This window comes from Camelina sativa, chromosome 4, assembly GCF_000633955.1.
Source record: "Camelina sativa cultivar DH55 chromosome 4, Cs, whole genome shotgun sequence".
Lineage (NCBI taxonomy): Eukaryota > Viridiplantae > Streptophyta > Magnoliopsida > Brassicales > Brassicaceae > Camelina > Camelina sativa.
In genome coordinates this window covers 12,260,053-12,273,721 of record NC_025688.1, presented here as the reverse complement: position 1 = coordinate 12,273,721, position 13,669 = coordinate 12,260,053, and the positions used below count along the sequence as shown (strand labels likewise).

Sequence of the window (13,669 nt, the reverse complement as noted above, 5' to 3'; positions counted from 1 at the left end):
ATGCTTTGTTATCACGTTTTTCTAATTTTTAAAAATGATCTTATAAGTCATTTTACACGCTATGTTAGGAGCTTCTACTATAACAATATTATAACATTAGTCGAATGCTATAATATATTTTATTATATCATAAAATTAGTGCTATTTTATTTATTGTCGTATTATTTTTTTAAAAAAATATATATTTAATTAGATTTATATTTTTATATATCATATAATAATCAACATACATTAACCAAAACAAGTCTTACATAACAAAGTGCCACAAAGTCTTAAAAAATATATAACTAACATCACAAAGAATATAGACAAACTTGACATGTACAGGTTCTTGAGTGAGTTCAAACTTCATCCCAGCAAATTTCTGAGCAGCCTCTTCTCGAGCTTCTTCCTTGGTTCTAGCAACAACCCAAACCAACTTCCTTGAGCTGATCTCCCTCTAGAGTGGTATACCATGCTGGTATTATGTAGCCCCACCAAAGCTATCTCGAAATACACGAGTCACGGATGTTCTCTAACCATCTATAAGGTTGTGATTGTTAATAGATGGTGTAGTGACATCTTAAACAGCTAACACAGCTTATCCGTACAATGGTGCAATAAGAATGATAATAGATGGGGTAAATGAAAGAAATCTTCACCATTCTGCTGTGTATTGCTTTGGTATAAACTCGGGCTTCTTTTTTTCATCAGTGGTGGCAACACCAAGAGCTTCCTTTCCAATCATGTTGAGATTAACATACCACCGGGGCTCGATAACATCACTGGTTCTACAACATACTTACAAGAAACATAGAATTCAAAGATGTAAGAGAGAAACATAGAATTCAAAGATGTAAGAGAGAAAAAATAGTTAAGTTCTACAAGATACTCACTAAAAGCGGCAGAAACATAGAACAACCTCGCCCAAGCCTCCCTACAAAGGGTAAGCAAACGAAGTAAGAAGACCAGACTGCTTCTTCAAGCTTATAGAAAGAAGTCACTACAAGAGTATATATATTACGTAACATCACTACAAGAGAAAACACAATAGTATATATATTACGTAACATCACAACAAGAGAAAACACAATAGAAAGAAGTCATGCATGCATTATGATTTACGAGGGATATGACTAGAGATATTTTATAATTTAAAAAAAAAACTAACCTTCTTCTTAGACCCTTTCTTCACAAAAACCATCCAGCATCGGCGATTCATAGACATAGCTTGAAAACCAAATACTTAAATTAGGAGGTTCTAAGAATCAAACAGATTGAACCAAATTAAGTTTGAAACAAATATGCATCAATAGCTGCAGACTTAAAGGTTTAATAAGAGTATAAGGGAAATAATACTTACCTGAAAGGAGTGAATCATAAAGGGGTTTATTTGTCTCTTCTTTGCTCTTTACATCATGAAAAGGATCTCTAATATGGAAAAAACAAGTATCAGTATGAATAATAGATGGCACCTGCGACTAAGACAAGCCTTGAACATGAAACTGAACATCAAGAACCAGTAGGAGAACAAACAACTAACAACCCACAAATAGATGCTTTATGGTACCTTCACTATTGCCCATCGCTCAATGGAAAAACCTAAAATGGGGTTAAACGTTTAGAGAAAACAACAACAGCCACAATAATATACTAACTAAACCATTCAAAATACTAACTTGTCTATTGGGTACAAGAAAAGAGAAGCTTCTCTATCTCCAAACCTATGCGACAACAACGAATATAAAAAATTTGGATCACAAAAGAAGAAACCAAACAAAGTTCAGCACTTTCCCCAAAATACCAAAGCAGTAACACTAGCGATAAATCAATTCACTTTCAACCCAAATGAACCTAAAGAATTACAGAACTCACTCGTTTTCCTGTTGTTGAGAACCGAGATAGGCTCAACTGTGGAAGAATCTTGGTTAATATCCCAAAGACGGAGGAAATCGCCGGAAGAAGCGAATAGATCTCCAGATGAAGGACGACGGAGAGAAGAGGACTGAACATTAGCTTTGTAGGAGGATAAGGACGCTGGAACGAGAGATTCGGGAGAGGCTTCACAGTCATGGAATCAGATCGAAAGAGAGGATGTCGATTCGGTTGTTCAGTTGTTGTAATCTTTGAGGAAGTTTCCCACGACGATTCTGTGGAACTGTTGAGAGATGAGAAAGCCATGGCGTAGAGTGGATAAGGTGAATCGTAGGTTACTGCGGTTTCAGATCTGGATAATAGAGCTGTAGTTGAGTTATCCATGGGCCATGGCGAATTGCGTGATCTGAATTCGATTCGATGATGGTGTCTTCTTCGCGAATATAGTGAGAGAAAGTTTCACTATCAGTGTTCGTCGGAATTTTTTTTTTCATTAACAGACGGAGAAAAACTCGATGGAGACGAAAGGCTATGGAGGAGAAGAGTCGTGAAAAGTTTTTTTCTTTTTCTTTGGCACTTAAATTATTTTTGATGTAAAATCTGAAATTTTCCCTTAATTTTGGCGGAACAAGTGATTTTGTCTTCCCGCTTACTGATATTTTTGTCATAACATTGTTTTAGTGCTATTATAAGTAATCAAAATAAAACATTCATGTTCTATAGCACTTCAGTAAAATGAGCTATGAATGTAGCTTTTTCTTGTAGTGTTCAAAAACAGTTTCTATCTCGGGTTGCTACTTTCTGAGATCAGTTTCTTTGGCTACAGACCTCGTATTCAAGTTTTGAAAGATGTTTTAGAAACTTTAAAGCAAGATCTTTCCATGGATATAAAGATCACCTTCTGATTCCTTGTGGTTTGATGGTAAATCGCTCTCAAAGTTGGCTACTCGCAAGTCTGTTTTTGTTTCGGAGCTGTCTTACGAATTTGATCATAACTCGCTAACTGAAAACCCAAATCGTGATCTGTTTCTTCCTGTGACTTCATATGACTGGTTTGGATGTTTTCACCAAGTTTCATAATTTTCTGGGTTATTTTGCTGCTCCGTTTATGCTCTGCATCAAGATAGATGAAGAAATTTAAGAGGTAGCAAGCACATGACAAGAATTGTTGGGTGTTACTGGCTGTAATATGTAATGAAGAAGAGGTCACAAAACTAGAGTTTTCTTCAGAATGTGTTTAGGAAAATTCAGTGTTGTTAACATCATCAAAGGAGAGAAGGTTTTCTTTAAAACTGAGAAAGAAAACAAAAATCTGTTTCAAGATAGCAAATTCAAGAGAAGGTTTGGAGATCTCAAAATAATCCGATCACGCTGAAACTTTGTGGAGAGCTTGGTGCTAATACGAAATTGAGATCCAACGGTTGGATTGAAGTTTTGACGGTTGGTTTCAGATTTATTCAAGCATCTTCAGTGTGTTTCAGGCACAGTTTTTCCGAAGTTTCAGATTTTACCAGTTTCGATGGTGACATCAAAAGGAGGACCAATTGAATTCGGAATGGGATGAAATTTGGCAGATATACAATAGACATGTTTAACTAGATTCTGGTAGAAGGGAACTGGTTTTGGAGTCCGGTAACATAGTAGAACGATGGTGGTTCATACTAGTTAATTCGAAGATTTTTATGATGAAAAGAAGAGTTGTTTGCAGAAAGCATGAAGAAACAAGTAATGTTCTGTTTCAGGATTGGTTAAGGTTATATGGCTGCATGAGTTTGGAAGAGATCTTCTCACAAGGATGAAGAGAATGTTACTCGTTTAAAGACTGCAAGAGGGATGTGATTGTTGCAAATCATTTATACGTGTCAAACATAGCAGTATGTTTTCAGTCTAGAGAAGCAATTCAGGGAATGAGTCTCATGGGTTTGTTGTATGATGTCGACGGTTGAAACATCCGGATATCTAAAGCATCATGATCTTCAAGAAAAAAAAAGATCACAGATTTTATCACTACTAAAAGGAGGTTTACATAAGTGTTCTGAGTTCAAAATTGGTTCGAGACTTGTCTTAAGAAAACTGTAGGAGGTTAAAGTCTTAGAAAGCTTTTTGTTAAAGGGGGAAATACTGATGGATGCTGGTTATGAATGAGTAAGCTGCAAAACTCAGTTTGAAGACAAGGCAGTTGAAACAGAAATAGTTGCAGTTTAATGATACACAAGAGTGTTTTGTTTTAATACGTGAGCAGCCAAGTATGGGACAAATGTGATGCATTGGTGTAGGGGGAGTGTTATCCACCGTGTAAATCATGATGGATGTTGATCTTGGTTGTCATTTAAGCATGAGAGATTTGCATAAGAAGAGGAAGTATATGCCCCCAAAAGTATATGAAGAAGGAATACAAGGCGCAAGCATAATCGTTTTTTTTTTCAAACTTCAAGTGAAGAGAAGAAACTTCAGAGAATGATCAAAAGTTGTATCAAATGTATCTATTGAAGTCTGCACCAGATGTCAAAATACGGTCTAGCTCTCAAACACAATTAGAGGCAAAAATAGGGGGAGATATCGCACATTTCTGGAATGGGGGAGTTTTCTTATCTGGTTTTCAGGACTTGATTTGAAGAATGGGTCTTGAGGACATGAACTGAATTAAGAGAAGTTTCAGGAATCTGCAAATTTCAAGGTAATTCATGATGTTAATATAGAAATTTCATTGGATCAGCTCGTGTGAGATAGCTACAAGAAAAGCTAGCAGAAAGTAGTGCACAGAAAAATCTAAAAGTTGATATTGGTTGCTATAATTTCTGGTGGAGTTTTGTGTTCGAGATTTTGTCATATGGATTCAGAAATCGATTATGAGGTAGAGATGTTTATATCAAAATTTCAAGGAGAATTCAAGGTTACGCATGAGAAGGGATCATCTCAGAGGATGGTTGCAGGGCTGCAGAGATTGCTTCCAGTATAACAAGTAAAAGGAAATTCAAAATTTATGCTCAAAAGATGGGTGCATTAAAGGCATGATTAGCAACTGGTTATATTCAAGACTACGTAAGATGCTTTGCAAAGATGAAGCACTCGAGATGGGTGAATTAAGATACTTGGTAATTGTTTTTAACTGAGTTTGCACTCAAGCTGGGGGAGGAGAGAATGTCAAGTTTGTTGTGAGGTAAAAGCCAATATTATGGGGAGCTCTACTAGTGATTAGAGATTAAAGAATGTGTTTGAGTATCAAACTAAGTTAAAAATGGGGAGAATAAAGATGTCATGATCTTTCAACACTAATACATGATGTAACATGAAGTGAGAGATTGAAGGAGATTCAAAACTCAGTCATCAAGGAGAGATTGAACATATTGTGATGATTGGTTTTATAAGATGCATAGAATTGAAAAGTCAATCATTAAGGGAGAGACTGAAGCTGGTTTTAAAAGGAGCATGGATTATAAAACTCAATCACCAAGGGAGAGATTGAAGATGTTGTGTTGACTGAAGTTTTATAAGGTTTAGAATATGTGGTGAAATCTCTCATAAGTGACTGTAATGGATGAGACATGGATAGAGAGATACATCACAGATGTCTCAGTGATGGTGCATCAGTTAAGACAAAGACAGTGGACAGAAATGACACAGAGGATGAAGTATTACTTAATACAATTGCTGTTAGAGCTGATACAGAGGATGAAGTATTAAGTTGATACGAGTACTGGTACATCAAACCTTAAGTAGCGCTTGGTGATCGTGCTAACACAGTGATTGACACAAAGCAGAGAAGAAGATAAGATGTTGAATAAAGAACTTTGCAGTTAGATATATCAGAGGATGTATCAAACGTCTGAACCAGTTCTTGTACTAGTCCGACGTTAATATAGGAAGTAATACAAGAAGCTGAATTAAAGAGTTTGAGTACATAAGTTTAAGACCGATTTGGACAAGACAAGTGGCGGCTGTTGAGCTGGATGAACATCTAGAATGGAAGATTCAAGATGAGATCATGGAAAGAAACTTTCCTTATCCAAAAAGACAAAGGAAAGTTCTCAATTTCCTATTTGTTGTATAATAGGAAAGTTGCCAACCCTGGGGTTGGGCAATTGATATAAATACCGAGAAGGTGTTTCATGAAGACTTGCGAGCTTTAAGGTAGTTTTGAGAGATGCACACAAGATATATGGTGTCGCCCCATCAATAAGATAGAGAGATCTTTTGATGGTTTATTCATCTAGAAAAGATTGATAGGCATAGTAGTGCTTATATCATATGCAATTGTAATTGCTATCTTGTTCTAGTGAATTTGTTCTGGACTAGGTCCCGAAAATGTAGGAAAAACCAAACCCGTCAACAAAATTTGTGCTTTATTTACTTTATGCTCATACAAAGTCAAAGTTGATCATTCACATACTTAAGCATATAGAGTTAGCAAAAAACAAGTTTCAGCGAAGGCAAAGCAAAGAAGAAAAGAAATGGCAAAGAACCTCATCAACTCCGTCAGCTTTACTGTTCTCTTGGTTGTTCTCCTGATGGCTTCAACTGGTATAATATTAGTTTTACAAAGTTGATCTCATCTATATATTGTACTTTGCAGTTGCCTCTTAAGTATCTTCTGCTGACGAATTAATATGTCAACATCTAGGAATCCTTAATACTGAGGCTCAAACCTGTGGTGCTGGTGGATGTCTTACGGCCGCTTCACGTGTGTTCCTTGGCGAGTGCCCGTCGGCCCACAGTACAACAAATTCTCAATGTTGTACGTGTTGCGTAGCTACATACGGTAGTCCTCCAGTCTGCTGGGCGGTTGTTGAGGGAGCTGACAGTCACTGTCACTGCTACAAAAAGGCTTAAAAATAAGCTCATCATGTAATTACCAAGTGTGACTTTTTTTCCCTTTCGGTGTGAGGACATGACATTTGCGTGTGTTTATTTTCAAGTTTCTTTTGCTTCCAAAAAAAAAACATTAAGGGCAAAGCTTACCATTGCTTGCCCCCCCCCCCTCTCAAATGTAATCTTATCTTCTATGCACTTTTATTTTAATCATCATATATAATATAATCGTTTTGTATTTGTGTTCGTCAATTCATTCCCGCCTAACATTCTAAAACCGGTTCCTAGAGAAACGTACATGGAGAAGTGGGTAATAGAATCCCACTAATATAGGAAAAATAACAAAGCAATACCATAACCACGTCTATTTTTTTAACTTTACGCTAGTTTACTTCGGTTATGAGCTCATCATGACTGTGGACGACTTTTCATTTAGGGGATGACTAAATGAAATTATTTTTTTATCATGTTTCACAGGTTTCAACATGATAAAAAAATTTAAACGATTGATTTACTGGTTGAAAACGAATGTGTTTGTGAAATATTTATAAAATTTTAATTAACGGGTATGTCGTAAATGTTTTATAGAAAAACACGGTTCTCCTCCAGTTTGCGACAAGGTTATTGAATGACCGGACAAAAACTGCCACTGCAAGAAAAATGCTTGAAATAACCTTGTTATATAAGTACCAAGTGTGACACTTGTGTGTATTTATGTTATGTTAACTAAATGTCATGGATATTAGAATTTTTGTGTGTCCTAGCAGGTTCAATTAACTTTATGTGTTGTAGTACTTACGGTGTCAATCCAAATAGGATGTTGCTAGCAATCAAGATGCAATCAGGAAATCGCAAGTCAAGCTAATTCAAAGTCGTTTTATCTCTAACAATCCTAGAATGATCAGAATGCAAAACGGAAATGAGTTAAAGAACTAGAAACGAGAATGCATGACAAGAAGCGAAAATGAATGAAAATAGAAACGAGTCTAAACATGAACTAAACAGCAAAAAGCGAAACAGTCTCAGGAATGCAATGAAAAACAGAAAGAAAGAAGTCCTAAAGATGGGAGTAATTGATTTCGGTGGAGTATCCTAGTCTATAGAGTGTTTAACATGCCACAAGCAAACTATCCCTAAACAATGAACATCACTACTTAGCTAATCCAATCTCTTGACAGAAGCTACACAAACTCAACCACTTCCAAACCTAGCTCTTGCTTGAGAAACATGATCAAGCAGGCATGACAAACAAGTTCATTCACGTCAACAAACATCCTAGACAACTAATCTCTTAGGCTAGGAATGTAAGTCTCTGGCACTAGNCGTAAATGTTTTATAGAAAAACACGGTTCTCCTCCAGTTTGCGACAAGGTTATTGAATGACCGGACAAAAACTGCCACTGCAAGAAAAATGCTTGAAATAACCTTGTTATATAAGTACCAAGTGTGACACTTGTGTGTATTTATGTTATGTTAACTAAATGTCATGGATATTAGAATTTTTGTGTGTCCTAGCAGGTTCAATTAACTTTATGTGTTGTAGTACTTACGGTGTCAATCCAAATAGGATGTTGCTAGCAATCAAGATGCAATCAGGAAATCGCAAGTCAAGCTAATTCAAAGTCGTTTTATCTCTAACAATCCTAGAATGATCAGAATGCAAAACGGAAATGAGTTAAAGAACTAGAAACGAGAATGCATGACAAGAAGCGAAAATGAATGAAAATAGAAACGAGTCTAAACATGAACTAAACAGCAAAAAGCGAAACAGTCTCAGGAATGCAATGAAAAACAGAAAGAAAGAAGTCCTAAAGATGGGAGTAATTGATTTCGGTGGAGTATCCTAGTCTATAGAGTGTTTAACATGCCACAAGCAAACTATCCCTAAACAATGAACATCACTACTTAGCTAATCCAATCTCTTGACAGAAGCTACACAAACTCAACCACTTCCAAACCTAGCTCTTGCTTGAGAAACATGATCAAGCAGGCATGACAAACAAGTTCATTCACGTCAACAAACATCCTAGACAACTAATCTCTTAGGCTAGGAATGTAAGTCTCTGGCACTAGTTGGTCAGACATTTCATCGAACACCTTTTGGGTGTGGAAATGTCTAAGCCCTAGTTCCAATTGATCAGAGAGAAACTAGTATTTCTAACTCTAGTCCAGAAGAAAATCATAGAAATCAAAGCTTAAACACCCTACATCCTAAGATCCTCCACCTAATCTGTCACATCCTCAAGAACTCTAACACTACTCGGATCTAGAAATCATCATCAACGATACAAACTCAGAAAACATTGAATCACGCATCATTAGATAGATAAAAATGGGAAGAACAACTTTGTAGAAGAAATCAAATGCAAAAACTGAATAAACTCAAAGATGTCAGATTACAAAGTCTGAGAACGTTTTTGGTGGCTAGGTAAAACCTTAAGGAAAAGAACTAAACGAGATAAAAGATGTCGCATGCCAAGACTTAACAAAATGTATTTATAGTAAAAACATGTAAATCCCTAAAACTTAAAATGACAAGGCAAAGAGTCGGTTTGGGAATCTCCTGAAGCGTGTGAGACGGGGTGTCTTCCTGACATGTGCAATTTCATCGTGGCTTGACCGAGGTGGCTCGAACGAAGTCGAGTGACGCGCGTGATGGGTGGCTTGACCGAGTGGCTCAAAGGTGGGCTCGACTGGATGGCTCAAGATGTGGCTCGAGTCGTGGCTTGACTGGATGGCTCGAGATGTGGCTTGAGATGTGGCTTGAAACGTGGCTCGAACAGTGTGTTTCCGACGTCTCCTAGATACCTGAAATACTCCGAAATGCACAATGTATACAAAGATGATGCAAGAACTACCTAAATATGTAAAGTGTATAAAAGAGGCTAGAAAATGATACAAAATAACTAGTTATCCTATCTAAATGCATGACAAATACATGCTACGAATAAGCAAAATATAGACATATCAACTCCCCCAAACTTATTCTTTGCTTGCCCTCAAGCAAAAAATCAAGAACAAAGTATGGAAGAGAGGTGTGAAGATGGGGTCTCAGAACCTAAAACATGCTGAATAAAATAGTTAGAATCAAGGTCCTTGTTCTTAATTCTATGATAGATGGTGAAAGAACTTTATTTCTTTAATCCACACATGCAATCCTATCAATCACTCCCTTTAACATTCGTTAACAGAGAACCGTGAATCAAGCTATGCAATGTCGTCAAACTCATTTGGCTAAGGTAAAAGGTTAGAGACAAGTGAGGTCTCTTCTCAAGTGGTTGCATCAATACATAACAAGGTTCTCTCATGAAAAGGAGTTGAGCTTAAGAGAAGGCTAAAAATTGAAACCAACTAATATATACAAGAGTAGTACCCTGTCTACCCAAAGGTCCCAAGGAAACTTAGCTCTAACACCCCGGAGTTGGTCCTATCTCTACCCTTCATCAATATCTCTTCTCAAACCCATTCTCTTATTCTTTGCACTTAGTCTTAGGAGGAGGTCACTTCTTATCATTCTAGCGGATTGAGAAATCTTTATTATCACTATGGTTCTTTTTCTTTTCTTCCAAGGACTCTAGATGTCTTAAGCATTTTTACTTTCTTTTTTTTGTCTAATCTTTTTATTTTATGCCCAGAACCAATAACTCTTTTTACTTTGCTCAACCCAAATCCTTTACTAGAATTGTAAACTTTGAAAACACATCCCCTTCCTAAAGACTTTCTACCCTTTACTTTTCCATACCCAATACCCAAAATCGAGTTCTCACCTAGTCCTACTAGTCCGGATAACTCGAACTAGAACTACACAGGATCCTACTTTTGTCGGTTAGAACCTAACACTTTCTAATAAGCTCAACTTGGAAAAGGCCTGACACTCAAGAATACAATTGGCTTGAAAGAACGGTTGGCTAAGGGTGCGGGAAACTGTTTCAAAGATGGGAATCAACTACTTGGATTGACAAAGGTGGTAAAAATGTGAAAGACAATCCAAGTATGTATCTGGTATCCATGAGTTCGACTTCAATGCATAACAAGATAATTGCAAGTCAGGATTAGGTTAAGATAGATAGGGAATGACGTCAATTCAAAACATGCTTCAATCTTACATTTCAAGTTCAATCAACAAGCATCAAAGAACTAATAACAAGGGCATTGATCCTATCCTATTGAATCCATCATGCTAACAAGGTTACAATCATCATCAACCCCTAGGCTAAGTGCAACAACCCTATATGAATAACACTAGACTCATTCCTAATATGCAAGTGCAAACTACATGAACACTCTGTTTTTGTGGAAAATTTTTGACTTTTTTTTTATGCAAATAGATGGATGCAAACTCAAACATGATATGATGCAAAAAATTGTAATAAGAATCACAAAACACAACATCAGATACATCATCTCAAACCCTCCCCCAAACATAAATTACACAGTCTCATGTGTAAGAAAAATTAGCTGGAGGATTTAAGAATCACAACACAAACAATGCATGAATGAAATGGTATATACAAAGGAAAGGTAGGAGTACCTCAGTAGTAGAAGAAGAGTCGGAACTCGCCCAAGGAGTCGGAACTCGCCCAAGGAAACTGACTCTATCCTTCGCCTTGTTCGGGATTCGCAGGAGTGACCTCAGCTGGTTGGTCGACTTGCTGCTCAACCGCCTGCGTGTTCGGATACATGTTCGGCTGCTCGTCACACTGCATGTCATCAACTCTGGACTCACCATGGTCCGATACTAGCACAACCACCTTGGTAGGCTGATAATCACCTTGATGTTCGACCTGCTGCTCAACCCCGTGCATGCCTTGATAATCACCCTAATGTTCATCTCGCTGCTCAACCTCAACCTCATGCTCACCTTGAGCCGCAGAACCATGCGCTGATCGATAACTGGAGGAGGCTCTGGAACATCGGGAACGTCGGCTCATTCTCAGACGAATGTCGTGACAGGGCTGGCGTAGGCTGATGCTCCCGTGACACATATGAAGATTGACGTGCTGGAGAGGGAATTAGAGAGAGTGCTCGATGAAGAGTTGGCTCGAGGCTCGTAGAGGCGCGTCCCGACATTGGTCTGGTGTCGTCGGGGATAGAACAATGGATGGGGGTAGTAGATGTCGAGCAGCTGAACTTACGCATGAAGTTCGTGAAACTTCTGAACGCTGTGTCTCTTGCCTTCCCCCATCTCAGTAGCTTGTTGACACGTTCATGAGCTGCTCTAACCCCTTTGGCCATTCTTGGTTCTGAGTACTCCTCGAAGTGAAACTACTCTAGGCGTTACTCAACGACGCCTTCCTCCATCGGTTCAGCTTCCGCTTCCACAACTTCTACATGTTTCTCCTCAGCCTCCGAATTGTACAGGGTATCCGTGGGAGGGATGAACTCTATATTCTCACCTTGCAAGATTATAGTCAGCTAGACGCAAGGTAGGAGCAATCTTGAGGGACTGACCTCAGGATGCACAAACTTGTAAAACAAACGTCCCTGCCTCAAACCCCGCTCCAGAGTGCGCAATTGCCGCAAGTTTTTCACGTTGATCCAGTGTGGTGGGTGTGACTCGGATAGTAATGGAACACCAGCAGCCTCAAGAAACCATGTCACCACGCTGCCCATGCACATCACTCATCGAGAGTGGCTGCTGTTGAGTCTCGAAATCCAAGACTTGTACGACATTATGTAGTTGAGAAGGTACAGCAAGACGAAAGCGTTGGATGTGTCACCTTGCAGCGCGGTGCAATCCATGGCAGTGAACAAGAGTCTCGTAAGCGCTAGATCAATCATCTCAAGTTCACCGTTCGTGATGTATCCCTTAATATCCTTGGCGTAGAATGCATTGGCAACCAACTTCTGGAAGGAACACAACACTGAGCTTCTTAGGTTCATTGCCTTTGTTTTCGATGAAGTGAATGTGGGCGCGCTTCCAATCGTTGCCCAGAGTGCGGATACTTCATTCCTGTCAAACTACGGTGTAGTTCCCGTTCGGCTGGGAAATCCAAATATCTCTTTGATGGTTTGGAAGGTAAGATTGTAGAACTGGCCATGAACGCGGAATGTAATGTAGCCCAGACCTCCATCAGACATCGTGCCTGGCTCATCCGCATACAAGTGCATCTCCAGAGTAGCGAGGAATTGGATTGTCTCCTCCTTATATCCATTCTTGGGGGTGTTCATGTGTCGCTCCAGATGACACCGCCTAAATAGATACTGAATATCCTCCCCAATCCCAAGCTGTTCCATCGTCTCAACATAAAGGTATCTTGTTCCATTGAACTTCAACTGCTGGAACAGCTCGTAGTACTCCTTGGGAGTCAATTTCGTCTCAGATGCTCTCCTTCTCACAGATTTCCTAGGCGCTTTTCATGAACGCAAGTCAGGTTCCTCCTGTTCATAATCACTGTCTTCCTCTCTTGAGTTAGAGGCTGGTACCGGTCTCTTCCCACGACTCTTGCTCTTAGTGAGCGGTTTGGCTGGTCTACTTGACCCTGCTGCCTGTGCTGAACCCCCAACAACTTCGTCAACCATGTTCTTCATTTTCAGGAAACGCTTTGCCATGGACTCAGGTGATGAGCGTTCTCCACCAATACAACCATACGCTTCTCTCATCTCATGTATATGCTCAGTACTTTTTCTGTTTCTCTGAGACATGGTAAACTCAAAGCTAAACGTTAATATGTTACTAAGTGATACACAGAGTTTTAAACCCTATTTTCCTACTGCAAGTGCACAGCAAAGAAGTAGTACTTAGGGGTCGAATCCCACGAAGACCAAGTTTTACTCTATGGTTCTATTGGTTCAATTTCAAGCTAAGACAATTCAAAGTTGGNAAGTAGTGGTTGACCTCTCTGAAAAACTTTTTCCTCCTATAGGGATCCATGTCATCAGGAACTTCTCCACAAACCATGTAATTCATGAAATCAGTATACCATGGTGCAGTGTCTGAAGTAATCATCATACAATTGAGTCTGAGGTTTTCAACCCTTGTGTCATGCATCTGCTCACAAACCTG

General features: G+C 38.7%; 1 protein-coding gene across 16 annotated transcripts; it reads right to left on the bottom strand.

Moving 5' to 3' along the window:
* On the bottom strand, positions 233 to 2,465 carry LOC104780346 (protein TRANSPARENT TESTA GLABRA 1-like). 16 transcript variants are annotated; one of them, XR_766710.2, is made up of 7 exons: positions 1,855 to 2,464; positions 1,550 to 1,581; positions 1,343 to 1,410; positions 1,151 to 1,209; positions 876 to 916; positions 642 to 780; positions 233 to 522 (listed from the first exon to the last, which is right to left on the bottom strand). XR_766710.2 is itself a non-coding variant. In XM_010504845.2 (2 exons), exons 1-2 carry the CDS (start codon positions 2,236 to 2,238, stop codon positions 1,555 to 1,557), a joined length of 411 nt encoding a protein of 136 aa, XP_010503147.1. In that variant the 5' UTR covers positions 2,239 to 2,465; the 3' UTR covers positions 1,421 to 1,554. The 16 variants fall into 16 exon arrangements, 2 of the variants coding, with proteins under 2 accessions (XP_010503147.1, XP_010503148.1); XR_002037692.1 differs by lacking the exon at positions 233 to 522 and having other exon boundaries at positions 529 to 780; XR_002037694.1 differs by lacking the exon at positions 233 to 522 and having other exon boundaries at positions 529 to 770.